This window comes from Danio rerio, chromosome 20 (genome assembly GCF_049306965.1).
Source record: "Danio rerio strain Tuebingen ecotype United States chromosome 20, GRCz12tu, whole genome shotgun sequence".
Taxonomy (NCBI): domain Eukaryota; kingdom Metazoa; phylum Chordata; class Actinopteri; order Cypriniformes; family Danionidae; genus Danio; species Danio rerio.
The window spans coordinates 49,583,284-49,600,063 of record NC_133195.1 but is presented as its reverse complement, the minus strand read 5'-3'; the positions used below and the strand labels follow the sequence as shown (position 1 = coordinate 49,600,063).

At 35.4% G+C, this 16,780-nt stretch overlaps 5 protein-coding genes across 7 annotated transcripts in view; 1 reads left to right on the top strand and 4 right to left on the bottom strand.

The window, feature by feature from the left end:
• Window positions 1–857: 857 nt before the first annotated feature.
• On the bottom strand, window positions 858–1,822 carry taar14h (trace amine associated receptor 14h). The gene has a single exon (NM_001083093.1). It carries the CDS (start codon window positions 1,818–1,820, stop codon window positions 858–860), a length of 963 nt encoding a protein of 320 aa, NP_001076562.1. The 5' UTR covers window positions 1,821–1,822.
• A 1,930-nt stretch (window positions 1,823–3,752) lies between these two features.
• The window catches only part of taar10a (trace amine-associated receptor 10a), a 92,681-nt gene continuing 79,653 nt past the window's right edge, over window positions 3,753–16,780 (top strand). For both annotated transcript variants that reach the window (XM_073933245.1, XM_073933244.1), the window contains exon 1: window positions 3,753–3,861. The gene's annotated coding sequence lies outside the window, so the exon portion shown is untranslated. The remainder of the gene's footprint in view (window positions 3,862–16,780) is intronic.
• taar14l (trace amine associated receptor 14l) lies at window positions 6,531–7,488 on the bottom strand. Its single transcript, NM_001083103.1, has one exon. The coding sequence runs from the start codon at window positions 7,485–7,487 to the stop codon at window positions 6,531–6,533; it is 957 nt and encodes a 318-aa protein (NP_001076572.1). The 5' UTR covers window position 7,488.
• Window positions 11,231–12,363, bottom strand: si:dkey-246e3.4. Its single transcript, XM_073933714.1, has one exon. The coding sequence runs from the start codon at window positions 12,291–12,293 to the stop codon at window positions 11,307–11,309; it is 987 nt and encodes a 328-aa protein (XP_073789815.1). The 5' UTR covers window positions 12,294–12,363; the 3' UTR covers window positions 11,231–11,306.
• taar14a (trace amine associated receptor 14a) lies at window positions 12,601–16,078 on the bottom strand. 2 transcript variants are annotated; one of them, XM_073932030.1, is made up of 2 exons: window positions 14,014–16,078; window positions 12,601–13,846 (listed from the first exon to the last, which is right to left on the bottom strand). In XM_073932030.1, the coding sequence occupies exon 1, from the start codon at window positions 15,965–15,967 to the stop codon at window positions 14,975–14,977; it is 993 nt and encodes a 330-aa protein (XP_073788131.1). In that variant the 5' UTR covers window positions 15,968–16,078; the 3' UTR covers window positions 12,601–13,846; window positions 14,014–14,974. The 2 variants fall into 2 exon arrangements, with proteins under 2 accessions (XP_073788131.1, NP_001076505.1); NM_001083036.1 differs by lacking the exon at window positions 12,601–13,846 and having other exon boundaries at window positions 14,975–15,938.

Genomic DNA, 16,780 nt, shown 5'->3' with positions numbered 1-16,780 from the left:
CTGGTTATTTACTCTCAGGCCTATAAGATAATTTTCTTTCTAGATTAAAGATGATTTTTTACTGAAACTATGATCTGTGGTTATTCTTAAAATGCAAGATAACAAGTACTGATGGACATTATATAGGTCAAACGATCTAATGTGTTATACTATTGCTAAAGTGATAGTTCAACTAAAAAACAAACTTACAAAAAAACAAACAAGCAAGCAGTCATGAGTGTTAATTTTGTTTTGCTTGGGTAACATTTTACAATAAGGTTCATTAGTTAATGCATTTACTAACATGAACTAATCATGAACAACACTTGTACAGCATTTATTAATCATAATTAAACATTTACTAATGCATTATTAACATGCTTGTCAACATTAGTTAATGCACCGTGAATTAACATGAACTCACAATGAACAGCTGCATTTTCACTAACTAATGTTAACTAACATGAATAAATACTGTAGTAAATGTATTGTTCATTGTTTGTTCATGTTAGTAAATGCATTAAGTAACATTAACTAATGAACCTTATTGTAAAGTGTGACCTTTGCTTGTATATGACAACATATTCTTGTCTGAAATCCACATATAACATAAAGGTTTGCTGTTTTACATTATTAAAATTATTCATTTCAATATGAAGATTGAGTTTGCTGACACGTTCATTCTCAGTGCATTTTAGTTGTCTGACAAAAAGGTCAGTGTTTGATCATTGTCAAGATATAGTTTAAACGAACTGTATCTTGACAATATCTGAAAACAATATTCGAGCTGTTTTGTAGTGAAGACTTTTATATACACAGACATTAGTATACACACATATACAAAAATATATGAAAACTTAACAACAGGAAGCATTCATTTAATGACTTTGCACATTCATCAGAGAAGAGTCTCTTTGAAACACTTTGAATGTAAAGATTAATTTCAAGCTTTTCTGAAACCAGGGGTAGAACAAGGCATAAATGATGGGATTAGTGGTGGAGTTCAGGAGGAAAAATATTACAGCAACATCTCTGACATGAAACAAGTCAACAGTGCTGTATGAGACCACTATAGAAGTAATATAATACGGCAGCAAACAGAGGAGAAACACAAAGACCAGAATCCCCAGCAGCATCGCAGCTTTTCTCTCTGATTTGTCGCTGATTTTGTTCTTAGAGGATTCTGTGCTGTTGTGAACCTGAAGGGCTCTTATAGCAGTCGCATGTTTCTTAGCAATGACAAAAACATGAGTGTACAATATTATAATGAGTATACATGGCATTACAAACACAAGCAGAAGATCAACGATTGATGAAACAACACCTACAACAGAAACACACACTCCTGGACACACAACATCAGTGAAGTTTCCATTAACATACAGAAGAGTGACGTTATAAATGAGTGAAAACAACCAGTTTAGCAAAGCTGCTATGCAGTTCACATTGAGTGAGATTTTCTCAGAGTAAAAAAAGGGAAAACTCAAAGCCAAAAAGCGATCGACAGCTATTAAAGACACAGTGTGAACAGAAACACTTGTTGCCTGAAAGTTCACAAATTTAAAAATGGAGCACATAAGCAGTCCTGAAGTCCAGCATGATTCAATAATCCAAGACAAATAAAGTGGTATCACAAACACTCCCACCAGCAGATCAGACGCAGCCAAAGAGAGGATGAGGATGTTGGCAGGTGTGTGGAGCTGCTTGAAGTGACTAACAGAGATGATGACCAGCAGGTTTCCACACACGGTCAGAAGAGCCACAGCTGCTGCGGCCACATACAGAATCACATAGACAGATAAAGAAACAGATCTCTCTGGACACGAGTAGTCCTCGCACATATCAGTTTGGTTCACTGCTGTAAGATTCATTGTAAAGCATTTGTAAGAAACATCAAAACAGAGCAGGTCTTTTTCAGACCTTCTTCACACACAAAAAAACCAAAACTCATGCAAGCACAGATGAAGATGCATTTGTCTCTCCAGCAGCTCTGAATGGCTCCTCACTGAAACACAACGTGTAGTCAGTCACCGTTCACCAATTAAGACGTGCTACAACGCACACTGCCTTTTATACACTCGACATGTTGACTCCATTCAAGACGAGCAGCATCAGGGGAGAAAAGTATTCATTTGGGAAATCAACTAATTTAGAAAAGTGTCACAGAGATCTCACACAAAAACATAAGTGGTGGTAAATAAAAAGTATAAGCTTAAAGCAAAAACATTGGATCTTTTAAATCTTGATATATGCACACGTCAGTTTTGGATATGCTATTTAATGTGAATTCAGGCCCGTAGCCAGTCTAATAAAAGGCATGATTCTGTTTTTATTTTCGAAAAAAGTTGACCCTTTTTGCAGTTATACGCCTCATTTTTAGTTTAATTATGAGATTTAGTGACATTTTTAGCACTATTTGTAGCTGTATTAGTTTGTCGGATGGTCACTTTTTGATATATCAAAAATATTTCCTAAAGATCTATACTAAAGAAATGTGAAAAATTACTTATTTTTAAAATACATATTTATTACATCATATATCTTTAGAAAAAACAGAAATCTGTTAAAGTTTTAAATTAAAATCTGTAGTCTATTGTCATTTATTAAGCATATATTATAAACTGGTGAAATTCTCTCAGTGAGAATTTGACCATTTAAATGAAAAAAATAAATAAATAAATATATATATATATATATATATATATATATATATATATATATATAAAACATAATAATAATAATAATGTAGAACTTCACAATGGAAAATTCATAGATCACAACAATAGCCAAAATAGTATTCAAATCAGTTTCAATAGTATTCATATGGTCCGTTTTTGGTGCTTCACAACCTTTTAATTTCTCAGTTTTTGTTTCAGGAATTAGGTGCAAGATTTAGAATAAAGGTCACCTGTAAAATATTTTCTCTTATTAAAAACAATGCAGTAGCGAAAGATGACTTCTTTTACGTCAGATTGTAAAATGAATATTTTTTAGCAGTGGCCAAAACTGATTAGCTGAAGTCACATCGAAGCGACAGCCAACGAGGATTCAGCTTGGTGTTAAAGCCTTTTTTGATGGGTTATTTACACTAAAACAGTCAGAATAGGACAAATGAGCTCATGGTTGAAATTCTGTCCCTGTCAGTGAGGGGTGGGTCTTACCACCCGAACTCCCCCTGGCTATGGGCCTGGAGTGTAGGTAGGCAACAGTATGAAATATAGTAGGTTACTAAGTAATTTTTAGCAGAAGACCTATATGGCAACAACTAGTGTAGGTAGGCCTAATCATGGGGGAAATGTTAGCCTATATTTCAAAGTAACATTGAAAAATAAGATAAAAAAATCACATAAGTGGTATTAAATATGTTCAAGTCAACTGTATAAAACTGTTTAATTGAGATTGGGTGCCATTTGTTTTATGGGTTAAACGTTTGCGCATGCTCTAAAAAAGACAGAGCAGATTATTTATTTACTTATCTATTTATTAATTATATTCAATTTTTTTTAAACATTTTATTAGATTTTGGTTTAATAATATGAAATCGATCACAATGTTATTGTACCTTTTCGTCTATGCTTCAGTTGCAGCAGGAAAAAAAACTTATATAACAATGAATTGCTTTATAGCGTGCCTCTCATCCAATAAATCACAAAAACAAACAAACTACGCGTCATGTCTGATTTATGAAATACTTTCAGTTTTGTTACGATATTTCAGCAATACCGTTTGCCGGTCTTTTACGCTGAATGAATCTTTTACGCCGCGTGCGCCTCAGTTGAAGTGAAGCAGCAGCTTGACTACACGAGGGCCAGCATATTCGAGGAGGATTCATCTTTACGGCTTGTCTAACAGCGTGAAATTGACTTGAACGAACATCAAAAGGTATGTAGAAACATACAGTACAAGTTATTAAAATTTACGCCATTATATATCATGCTAAATCCGGGTTTCCACCGCCGAGACGTCGATAAACAGTTTGTAAACAATGACACACAATGTACGTTACGTTTACCCCAGGAAGGCTAACGTTACACCATTTAGTTAGCCTGCTATAATTACTTCTAGCAATGAGCTTTTTGCTAAATATATACACAAAATTTCACATTAAGTTTTTAACCTGTCGTTTAATAATTATTGCTTGAACAGATGTGTTTTATAGTAGTCTGATAGCCTAGCCACCTTTAAAAAGTTTATAATTTCAAACCAATAGCAAAAACGGTTTATTATTATTATTATTATTATTAATAAATAACGTTACTGCCTTGTGTGAAATTCAAATATTTACCTATCAATTTAATTTTAACCTTTAATATTAGCCCACAGTATGTAGGCCTACCAGATAGAGGTAAAGTTGGTTTTATATTTGCACAATCAGACTTTCCCTTTAATAATATAATTTCATAAAAGTATAATTTGCAAACTCTAAATAGTGAAATCATATTAGCAGTCAATGACTATTAAAGTACAACATTTCTCATGGTCACAAAAACAGTGTTAATGTTGATTACAAGTCATACTGGCAGGCTAATTCTGATCGAATATTCAAAGTAACATGGTAAACAATATAGAGACTTCTAAATGAACAAATGTGTGAATATAAAACCAACTTTACCTCTATGCCTACCAGTTCTAATGGTTCCCTGTTTGTAGTTTGCAGTAGGACTGCACGATATTGGTAAAATCAGAGGTCACACTGTATTTTGATGGTCTGTTTTAGATTAAATGATCCGTATAAGTAGTATGTTTGGTTGGGGTTGGTGTAAGTTTCTTATAGTCAGTTAAATATCTGTTGAAGGAGTAATATCAGCAGATATTATGCAGACAGTCTGAGTCTACTAATACTCAAATGGACCATCAGAATAAAGTGTTACCACATTGCGATATAGAACATTTTGAGGTATGTAAACAAAAACAACGGTCCCATCGTGTTTCCCGTTTTACATTTTTAATTTCTATAGCTTCCGAGAATCCAAAAAGAGCCACATATTGATAATGTTATGATAGCTGTTTTAACTTGATTGAATTGCCTCTTGTTACAGTTTGATAACAAGCTGGAAATGTTCATGGGCCATTGACATGACCACATTGAAATGCTTTTTATATTGCAATATGAATATAATTTCACCACATTATTTTAATGGCTCTATGTGGAAAGATCTTAATTATTTAGATAGATTTTGGGATGATCAAGTCTTTTTCTTTGCAGTGTGCTTGCATAAATTATGATAAATTATAAGTGAATATAAATACAACGGAGATAAAAGTGAAATAACAGTGCTTTATGGTTTTCTGCAGAGTCTAATGGTAAAACAAACATAAAATAACATGACCATCATTGTATAAACAATAAAAAAAATTATATGTAAAAAATATTTTTATGTTTCAATATTAAATAAATTATATAATCCTGTGATTTGACTATTGCGGATGCACACGTCGCGACATCGATGCTTGTGCAGTCGTAGTTTACAGCATTAGCTAATTTTTACGTTGAAAAAAAGTATATGTTCATAAATCTACATGAATGAATTCTAATTAGGATTAAAAGTGAAATCATATCATGAAAATTGTGTCAAAAACAAACCCATGTGGAAAACCTCACAAAGATATGGTTGCTGTTTTGTAAGGAGCTGTGATGTATTATTAACATTTAGAATAAGGAGTTATTGTCACTGACTGGTGTTTAAAGAACAACTTGTTGTTTTACAGCCTTTAAACATTATTAAAGCACTTAAACCTTTCTTGATAACCTGCTTTTTTGTTTTACATAGTTTTACAATAAATGCATTATAGAGGGGAGACTGGAGCTATCTTTACAAGTGTCAAAACAGAAAATATACTATATATATATATACAGTTGAAGTCAGAATTATTAGCCCCCCTTTGCATTTTTTTTTAATATTTCCCAAATGATGTTTAACAGAGTAAGGAAATTTTCACAGTATGTCTGATAATATTTTTTCTTCTGGAGAAAGTTTTATTTCGGCTTGATTAAAAGCAGTTTTAAATTTTTTAAATAAACATTTAACGTCACAATTATTAGCCCCTTTAAGCTATATTTTTTTCAATAGTCTACAAAACAAACCATCATTATACAATAACTTGCCTAATTACCCTAACCTGTCTAGTTAACTTAATTAACCTAGTTAAGCCTTTAAATTTCACTTTAAGCTGTATAGAAATGTCTTGAAAAATATATAGTCAAATATTGTTTACTGCCATCATGACAAAGATCAAATAAATCAGTTATTAGAAATGAGTTATTAAAACTATTATAGAAATGTGTTGAAAAAAATCTCTCCGTTAAACAGAAATTGGGGAAAAAAATTAACAGGGGGACTAATAATTTTGACTTCAAACCGTATATGAATCTCAGTCTTTAGTATTCTGCTGTGGAACAAAATATTAAACAGGATAGTTCAGTTTTAAATGAACATAGGAAACATTTAATAGATGTTTGTATTAAAGAGCAATGTTTAATGACAAAATAATGTATAAAAACACATTAATCTAGAAATAGGAGGGGAAACATTCTCTTATATTAAAATTACCTACATCACATTCATAAGCGAGGAGTCTTTATTAAACGCTTTCAATGTAAAAATTAATTTTAAGCTTTTCTGAAACCAAGGATAGAATAAGGCGTAAATGATGGGGTTAATGGTGGAGTTCAGGAAGAAAAATATTGTAGCAACACTTCTAACGTGATACAAGTTAGCAGTACTGTATGGAATCACTAATGAAGTAATATAATACGGCAGCAAACAGAGGAGAAACACAAAGACCAGAATCCCCAGCAGCATCGCAGCTTTTCTCTCTGATTTGTCGCTGATTTTGTTCTTAGAGGATTCTGTGCTGTTGTGAACCTGAAGGGCTCTTATAGCAGTCGCATGTTTCTTAGCAATGACAAAAACATGAGTGTATAATATTATAATGAGCGTACATGGCATTAGAAACACAATCAGGAGATCAATAATTGATGAAATCCCGTCAATATTATAAACACACACTCCTAAACACACACTATCAACAAAGTTTCCATTAATATAAAGAAGAGTGAAATTATAGAGAAACGAAAACAGCCAGTTAAACAAAGTTGTAATGCAGATCACAGTGGGTGAGATTTTGTCTGAGTAAAGAAAAGGAAAACTCAAAGCCAAAAAGCGATCGACAGCTATTAAAGCCACAGTGTGAACAGAAACACTTGTTGCCTGAAAAGACACAAAGTTGAAAACTGAGCACATGACTGGACCAGAGATCCAGCATGATTCAATGAGCCAGGATAAGTGAAACGGCATCACAAACACTCCAGTAAGAAAATCAGACGCAGCCAAAGAGAGGATGAGGATGTTGGCAGGTGTGTGGAGCTGCTTGAAGTGACTAACAGAGATGATGACCAGCAGGTTTCCACACACGGTCAGAAGAGCCACAGCTGCTGCGGCCACATACAGAATCACATAGACAGATAAAGAAACAGATCTCTCTGGACACGAGAAGTCCTCGCACATATCAGTTTGGTTCAGTGCTGTAAGATTCATTGTAAAGCATTTGTATAGCAAACATCCAAGCAGGATAGTTTTTCCTGTGCCTTTCCTCATATAAGTATAAGCACAGATGAAGATCTCTGTGGATGCATTTGTCTCTTCCGACAGCTCTGAAACACAATGTACAGTCAGTCACCGTTCACCAATGAAGACGTGATAACGCACACTGCCTTTTATACACTCGACATTTTGACTCCTTCCAAGACTGGCAGCCTCAGGGGAGAAGAACATTCAGCTGAGAGATCAACTTGTTTAGAAAATGTCACAGAGATCTCATATAAAAAACAGATAGGTAACCTATAAATCACTCATATCACCTCTATTGCTTAGGATTGTCTACGATTTTTGCAAAGTCTAGATTTTGGATCAGTTTTAAAACATTATGCTATTTTAATGGGACATTTGTGTATTTAGAACAGAATTAGTTAAATAGACTTAACTTGCTTGTAGGCATGGGACGATAAGCGTTTTACCTTAGTTTGAAAAAGTCAAGATTTTAAAACTGCCAAACTTTTCTGCAATACCGTTCCTATGGTATATGTAAGATATTTTTTTTACATGTAACATTTTATGCTTAGGCAACAGTATCTCCAGCAGAAAATATATCCAAAGATGTCATTTTTGTGTTTTTGAAACTAACGAAGTCCACAGATGTCAATCATTCATTTGAATTATTTAGCCTAACATGTTTAGTTTTACAAAGTAAGTTTCTCAAAATAAAATATATTGTGTTCAAAGGGGGAAAAAGGTTTTGTGTTTATTACCCAGACATTTTAAAGGAATATATTTTAGAGCAGTAACCACAATATCGTTAAACAGTGAAACAATAATAATTTCATCCAAGGTTATCATACCGTCAGAATTTTACACCGGCTCATGCCTACTTGTTTGTTTAGATAAGCTATTCATAAAACAAATAAAAGTCCTGCTAATTAATTAAACAACTCTTGTTAAACAAACACTTTGTGTTCATCAATATTTGATGATTTATTGCATTTATATAGTATAAATTAAAAAAAAAAGGTGCTATTTTAAAAAAAGTAGTTTTAATGAAGGTGGCGCAATGGTTAGCACTGTTGCCTCAAAGCAAGAAGGTTGCTGGTTCGAGTCCTTGCTGGGTCAGTTGGCATTTCTGGAGTTTGCATGTTCTCCCCGTGTTTGTGCGGGTTTCCTCCGGGTGCTCTGGTTTCCCCCACAGTCCAAAGACTGTGAATTGGATGAACTAAATAGGCCTTACGTTGGCGGTTCATTTCACTGTGGTGACCCCATTAATAAAGGGACTAAGCCGAAAATGATGAATCAATAAATAGGCCTTAGTGTATGTGAATGTGAGTGTGTATAGGTGCTTCCCAGCACTGGGTTGCAGCTGGAAGGGCGTCTGCTGGGTAAAACATTTGCTGGAACAGTTGGCGGTTCATTCAGCTGTGGTGACCCCTGATAATCAGGGACTAAGGCCAAGGAAAATGAATGAATGAGTTTTACACAGTCTTGACTAGCAGGTTTCACTAGTTTGTGCTGTTTTGAATGCTTTAAGATGGAATCTTTTTGGGGAGCAGTTAATTTAGAGCTAGGAAAATGTTTAAATTTCTTCCCATTGATCGGCTGTAGTGTGTCAACACTTAATATTACACAAGTGCAGACTTTAACACATTTGACTGTCACATACTCTAATAGTATGTAATTGTTTTGGTCTAATTTGAGCCACTATATAAGGGGATAGTTCACCGAAAAATAAAAACACACGATTTACTCTCCATCAAGTGGTTACAAACCTTAATCCACTTGGCTTCTGTTGAACACAAAAGAAGATACTTTGTAGAAAGCTAAAAATCTGTAACCATTGCATTTTTATAGTAGAAAAACCAATAATGAACGTCAGTGGTTACAGATTTTCAGGCTTTCTTTAAAATATATTCCTTTGTGTTCAACAGAGGCAAGAAACTCAACAAAGGTTTGGAGTAAATGATGACAAGTAAAAGTTTTTGGGGGGGAACCATCCCTTTAAATGGGCGACACGGTGGCTCAGTTGTTAGCACTGTCACCTCACTGCTAGAAGATTGCTGGGTCGAGTCCCTATTGGGCCAGTTGGCATTTCTGTTTGGAGTTTGCATGTTCTCCCAGTGTTGGCGTGTGTTTCCTCCAGGTGCTCCGGTTTCCCTATACTCTCCAAACACATGCGCTTTAGGTGAAGTGGATAAACTAAATTGGCCATAGTGTTTGTGTGTGTGAATGTGAGAGTGTATGGGTGTTTCCCAGTACTGGGTTGTGGCTGGAAGGGCATCCGCTGCATAAAACACATGCTGGAATAGTTGGCGGTTCATTCCGCTGTGGCGACCCCTGATAAGGGACAAAGCTGAAGGAATATGAATGAATGAATGTTTTGAATGTTGCCAAAATATTACGGGGGAACTTTGTTCTGAACAGATAAATAAGCATTTTATCCAAAAGTAGCCTTTGATGCACAAACAGAGCTTCTTTTAAATAATCTGATAATACAGTATAACACCATTTCTCAGATTAAATATTCAGTATTGTAAGACATTTTAAAAACACAAATGTAATTTACTGAAACTGAGTTTACGTGCAAGACCTACTTAAAGAGAGAGGTATTCAAATAACTTGCAGTTATTACAAACTTTATTCTGATGAATTATGGTTATATTACTGATGTATGTGCCATCAATCCGCTTGTCTTGTTTCTTTCTTTGTATAAGCGGGATTTGAACGCTAGTAGTAACATGAGACAGTCCAGTGACGTCATTTCGAAAATGTTTAATAACTTAACTAAACTTTATTACACAGTCTTGCTTCAATCTTCCTCACAACTTCTTCCTTCCTGGAAGTGACACCAGCAAATACTTTTATTAAAACTTAAATAACTTTTAGTAAAATATTTTCAAGTTTTGCTTTTCACATTATTATTAATTTAGCATAAAAAACGATGAACTTAAGGCTCTTTTGACTAAAATATTGAATTATAGAGGAAAGACAGGAATTATATTGCACAAGGTTATATTTCAGTGAACTGAATCTGGACATAAATGGTGAAAATGTTAATTTACATTATTATAAAGTGCATTGCCCCTTTTCCATGTCAATTGATTACTATTACTAATTACAATCAAACAAAATTGAGCAATTCCACACAAATGTCAACCTTGCCATAAAAATATAAAGTTTTCACCAAAATAGCGAAACCCTTTCTACGTTTTTTTGTGTAGGCTTGTACTTTACAGTACTGCAAAACATACTCAAATATGTCTGCCATTGTTTTCAAACCATTATATTTAATTTACTAAAGTCAAACAAGGGGCAATTTCACATCCATCACATCCATAACGGAGAGACGTCACATCCATAACCAAGCTTTTCCCTCATAAATGCGAAAATGTAAAATAAAATCAATCATGTTTGTTCTATAGTAAGCCGACGCTTATCCTTTTGATTAGCATCGTTTCTCTTGGGTCGTGCAGTTTAATTCACAGAATTTCTACAAAGTATGTTGTACACTGCACTTTTTTGGCCACATACATAACGCATACTTATTTTGCTCATTTAAAATATACAATATGTTTACAGATTGATATTTTTCAGATCCCTTAACTCTGTGGGTAGCAGTCAGTATAACGTTAACATACTTTCTCTGTGAATTTACATTTTAAGGTTTTACTGCAATTGTCACATCCATAACGCTGGAATTGCTCAATTACTGAAAACTAAAAAGCAGAAAAAAAGTGTTCTGTGTGAATTTGTGAAACATGCCTGTTTGATTTATTCAATAACTTACTGCACATTCATCAGAGAGGAGTCTTTAGTAAACAATTTAAATGTGAAAATTATTTTTAAACTTTTCTGAAACCAAGGATAGAATATGGCATAAATAATGGGGTTAATGGTGGAGTTCAGGAAGAAAAATATTACAGCAACATCTCTGATGTGAAATAAGTTAGCAGTACTGTATGAAATCACTAATGAAGTAATATAATACGGCAGCAAACAGAGGAGAAACACAAAGACCAGAATCCCCAGCAGCATCGCAGCTTTTCTCTCTGATTTGTCGCTGATTTTGTTCTTAGAGGATTCTGTGCTGTTGTGAACCTGAAGGGCTCTTATAGCAGTCGCATGTTTCTTAGCAATGGCAAAAATACGAATGTATAGTAATATAATGAGTGTACATGGCATTATAAACACAATCAGGAGATCAATAAGGGATGAAACCATATCAACGACGTAAAGACATTTACCTTGACAAATGACATTAGTGAAGTTTCCATTAATATAAAGAAGAGTGAAATTATAGAGAAACGAAAACAGCCAGTTAAACAAAGTTGTAATGCAGATCACAGTGGGTGAGATTTTCTCTGAGTAAAAAAAAGGAAAACCTAAAGCCAAAAAGCGATCGACAGCTATTAAAGCCACTGTGTGAACAGAAACGCATGTGGCCTGAAAAGTCACAAAGCTGAAAATCAAGCACATCGCTGGTCCAGAAATCCAACATGACTCAATGACCCAAGATAAGTGAAACGGCATCACAAAAACTCCCACCAGCAGATCAGACGCAGCCAAAGAGAGGATGAGGATGTTGGCAGGTGTGTGGAGCTGCTTGAAGTGACTAACAGAGATGATGACCAGCAGGTTTCCACACACGGTCAGAAGAGCCACAGCTGCTGCGGCCACATACAGAATCACATAGACAGATAAAGAAACAGATCTCTCTGGACACGAGTAGTCCTCGCACATATCAGTTTGGTTCACTGCTGTAAGATTCATTGTGATGTACTTCTATAATTTCAAACATGATTGCAACTTATGCTCCTTGGGATTGAAACTGTAAAAATATTGCTCATCCTTTGAAATTCAGTCCACGATGAATTCTGAAGGTTCAGTGATATCACCTCATGCCGCCTTTTATACACTTGACATGTTGACTCTTTCCGAGCATCAAGGGAGAAGAACATACAGCTGGGAGATTTCCAGATTCTGTTTGTCTGGAAAAAGAATAATTTGAGTAAGAAGGTTGCTGGTTTGAGTCATGGCTAGGCCAGTTGGCATTTCTGTGTGGAGTTTGCATGTTCACCTCATGTTTGTGTGGGTTTCCTCCGAATGCTCCGGTTTCCCCCACAGTCCAAAGACATCGCATGAATTGGATTAACTAAATTACCTGCAGTGTATGAGTGTGTATGTGAATGCAGGAGTGTATGGGTGTTTCCCAGTACTGGGTTGCGGCTGGAAGGTCATCTGCTGCATAAAACATATGCTGGAATAGTTGGTGGTTCATTCCGCTGTGGTGACCAATATTATGAGACTAAGCCGAAGGTAAATGAATAAATGAATGTATCTTGTAAAAAAAACAACAACAACTGTACAAGCTTTCGATGGAGTAAGACACCATAAGTGCGTCCAAAATTGCATATTGAATGAGCAGGTAAAACATGAATTTGACTACACAAATGCTCTGTTGAGAATGAATATGCAACACAATCTCACAGCAATTCGTAACTTTTTGATTTAGTGGCTAATTCGTATAAATTCGTACAATCTAATTCAATTTAGTACGATTTGCTCATCTCACAATTACGGTTGGGTTTAGGGGTGGGGTTAGGTGCCACGCCTCCTTTTAAAATCTTACAATTTCGTACAACTAAACTTGTACGAATTCGTACGAATTAGCCACTAAACTGACAAAATGTAAAATACTTACGTTTTCTCGTGAGATCAGGCTGGAAAATGTATATGAAATAAGTTCTGACATGATACATTTCTTGGTCCCAGTCCCATTTATGAGTTCTTCAAGTGTACACTGAATATTAATTTTAGGATCTCAGCAGATGTTGTAGTTTATGAAGGTATTTTTGCATCCATTGCATTTTCCAGTTTATTCATAGTAGTGATGGGCATACTATTTTTCAGATAGTTTTTGGGGAACTATTTATTAACATCTCATATTCACACATTTCTGATTAAGAAATGTGTCATACATCTATAACAATTATTTGTGGAATGCAGTTTATTAACGAACAAAAGCTAGCAAGAACAACTCTTCTTAACAGGTTTGGCAGGTTTTCGCAACAAAATTAGCCCAATAAATGGCCAGAAAACCTAGCCCAAAGTTCAATCACAACTAAAGTTAGCCCATGACATGAAAATTAAAACAGGCCGGCACCCATTTATAAAATAAACATTTTACATTACTGTAGCCTACGCATTGCACATGGTTTCTTATTTCTCTAACTATTTAAAATTCTGTTATCATAAAAATAATCTAGCCTCAGAAAAACTTTTTACGTTTTGTCAGATTAGAACTGGGGTGTCAAACTCAGTTCCTGGAGGGCCGCAGCCCCGCATATTTTAAGTCCAACCCTGCTTCCAAACATCCCCCTGTTGGTTTCAAACAAGCCTGAAGGACTCGATTAGTTTGATCAGGTGTGTTTAAATAGGGTTAAAGCTAAACTGTGCAGAGCTGCGGCCCTCCAGGAACTTAGTTTGACACCTGTGGTTTAGGCGGTAATTCGTACAAATTCATAGGCGTTCATACATAAAAAGGAGGCATGATGGCACCAAATCCTAAATTGTAAGAATGAGATTGTACAAATACACCCGAATTAGCCACTAAATCAAAATGTTACGAATTGCTGAGATAGCTTTGATTAGTCTTGTCACTGCTGTGTGCCGTCTGGTTAAAATCCAGAACAACTCCGTGACCTTCAAACAAACATTCAAGATATGAATTATACTTTTGCGGCTATTAGCAACAATCCTGAAGAGTCCTGCTAATCTTTTACTATGTAAACAAAAACAGTTACTCTCTAATACACAAGCAGTTGGTCATAAGCACGACACAAATATATATCTGGCTTTTAGCAGCATTTACCTGTTTATAGTTAGTGTCAAGATGCCAATTTTTCAATTTAAAATACAAGACATGATCAAGAACAATAGATGTTTGAGCATTTTGGCCTTGGGTGAAAACAGTCAGACTCCTGTAAAAATTTTAAACGTCCAATGATAATAACAAAGTAAAGACATGGCAGTCAAGCAGGTCAAAACTGTGAATCTAACATGAAATCTGAGCATGCTGAACATATTTTACAGAGGAAAGAAAACCAGTTACTCAACTTTTATCATTCACGTAATCGTTTTAAATTAATAACGCTGTAAATAAAACAAATAGAGTTAAATAGATGTTTGTAAAATAAACATTTTTGGAAAAATTATCTGTTCGCAAAGTTTGTACATATTCTCTAAATTTATCGTCAGTCAACAAATATTTTACTTATGACAATGCCATGATTTGACAATAATTTCATCCTTGAAAAACCCATCAGGTTTCATTTACCGAAATATAAGAATATCCATATTACAACTGCACAATAATATAAATAAATAAATTAGGAAAAACTAATCATACGAGGACAGACTTGATTTTTTTAAAATAGTTCCTTATTAAGAGTCTACTGAGAGATCACATTAATCAGAGAAGAGTCTTTGTTAAAAACTTTAAAAGACGTAATTATTTTTAAACTTCTCTTAAACCAAGGGTATAATAAAGCATACATGAGTGGATTAATAGAGGAATTAAGGTAAAACAGAATCAAAACACTGTTGATAACATTAGAAAATGAGTCGTCTCTTAAGAAATTTGTTAAAGAAAAAATGTAATACGGCAGCAAACACAGGAGAAACACAAAAACCAAAATCCCAAGCGCTAAAGCAGCTTTTCTCTCAGATTTGTCGCTGATTTTGTTCTTAGAGGATTCTGTGCTGTTGTGAACCTGAAGGGCTCTTATAGCAGTCGCATGTTTCTTAGCAATGACAAAAACATGAGTGTACAATATTATAATGAGCGTACATGGCATTACAAACACAATCAGGAGATCAATGAAGGATGAAACGCCATCCACAATATATAGACATTGTCCTGGACACATGCTGTCAGCGAAGTTTCCATTTATATAAAGAAGAGTGAAGTTATAAATGAGTGAAAACAACCAGTTTAGCAAAGCTGCTGTACAAATCACAGTCAGTGAGATTTTCTCAGAGTAAAAAAAGGGAAAACTCAAAGCCAAAAAGCGATCGACAGCTATTAAAGCCACAGTGTGAACAGACGCACTTGTTGCCTGAAAGGTCACAAAATTGAAAACGGAGCACATGACCGGACCAGAGATCCAGCATGATTCAATGAGCCAGGATAAGTGAAACGGCATCACAAAAACTCCCACCAGCAGATCAGACGCAGCCAAAGAGAGGATGAGGATGTTGGCAGGTGTGTGGAGCTGCTTGAAGTGACTAACAGAGATGATGACCAGCAGGTTTCCACACACGGTCAGAAGAGCCACAGCTGCTGCGGCCACATACAGAATCACATAGACAGATAAAGAAACAGATCTCTCTGGACACGAGTAGTCCTCGCACATATCAGTTTGGTTCAGTGCTGTAAGATTCATGATACCTGAAGTACTTCGTGGAAACAGCAAGTCTTCTGTCTTATATCGTGCAGGACAATATTCAAATCTAATATTTGTATTTCCAGCAGAGTAAGTCGAGTCTCACTTCATCCTCAGTGTAAAAGGTTTGCATTGTTCCTGGTCAGGAGGATCACACAAACTAAGCCAAACAATATATTTAGCTGATTTTTATACACGTTAATGTCCCCTCCTCTCAATTATAATGACTAATCAATTAGATGATTTCAATGCAGTTTTTTTTTCCATCTTACCACATAATTATAATTTTGTTTGTCATTAGTTGATGAGCTCTTAGGCAGCACATTTGCAGAACAATTATCAATATCATAATGTGTGGGATATCATTCATTCATTTTCCTTCGACATATTCATCAGGGGTCGCCACAGTGGAATGAACCGGCAACTTATCCAGCATATGTTTTACGCAGCGGATGCCCTTTCAGCTGCAACCCAGTACTGGGAAACACCCATACACACTCATTCACGTACATACACTACAGCCAATTTAGCTTATTCAATTCACCTATAGCACATCTTTGGATTGTGGGGTAAACCCACGCAAACACGTAAGGTCGGCCTCGGTGAAGGCTATGCGACCATACGAAGGCTGCTCCAGAGCATACGCGTGCGCTTGACGCAGAAGTATAAATCAGCTTTAAATAGTAAAGTACGTGAGCTTTCCTCCCTCCAGGACATTTACACCAGGCGGTGCATGAGGAAAGCCAAGAGAATTATCAGCGACTCCAGCCACCCTAGCCATAGACTTTTCTCTCTGCTACCCTCAGGCAGACG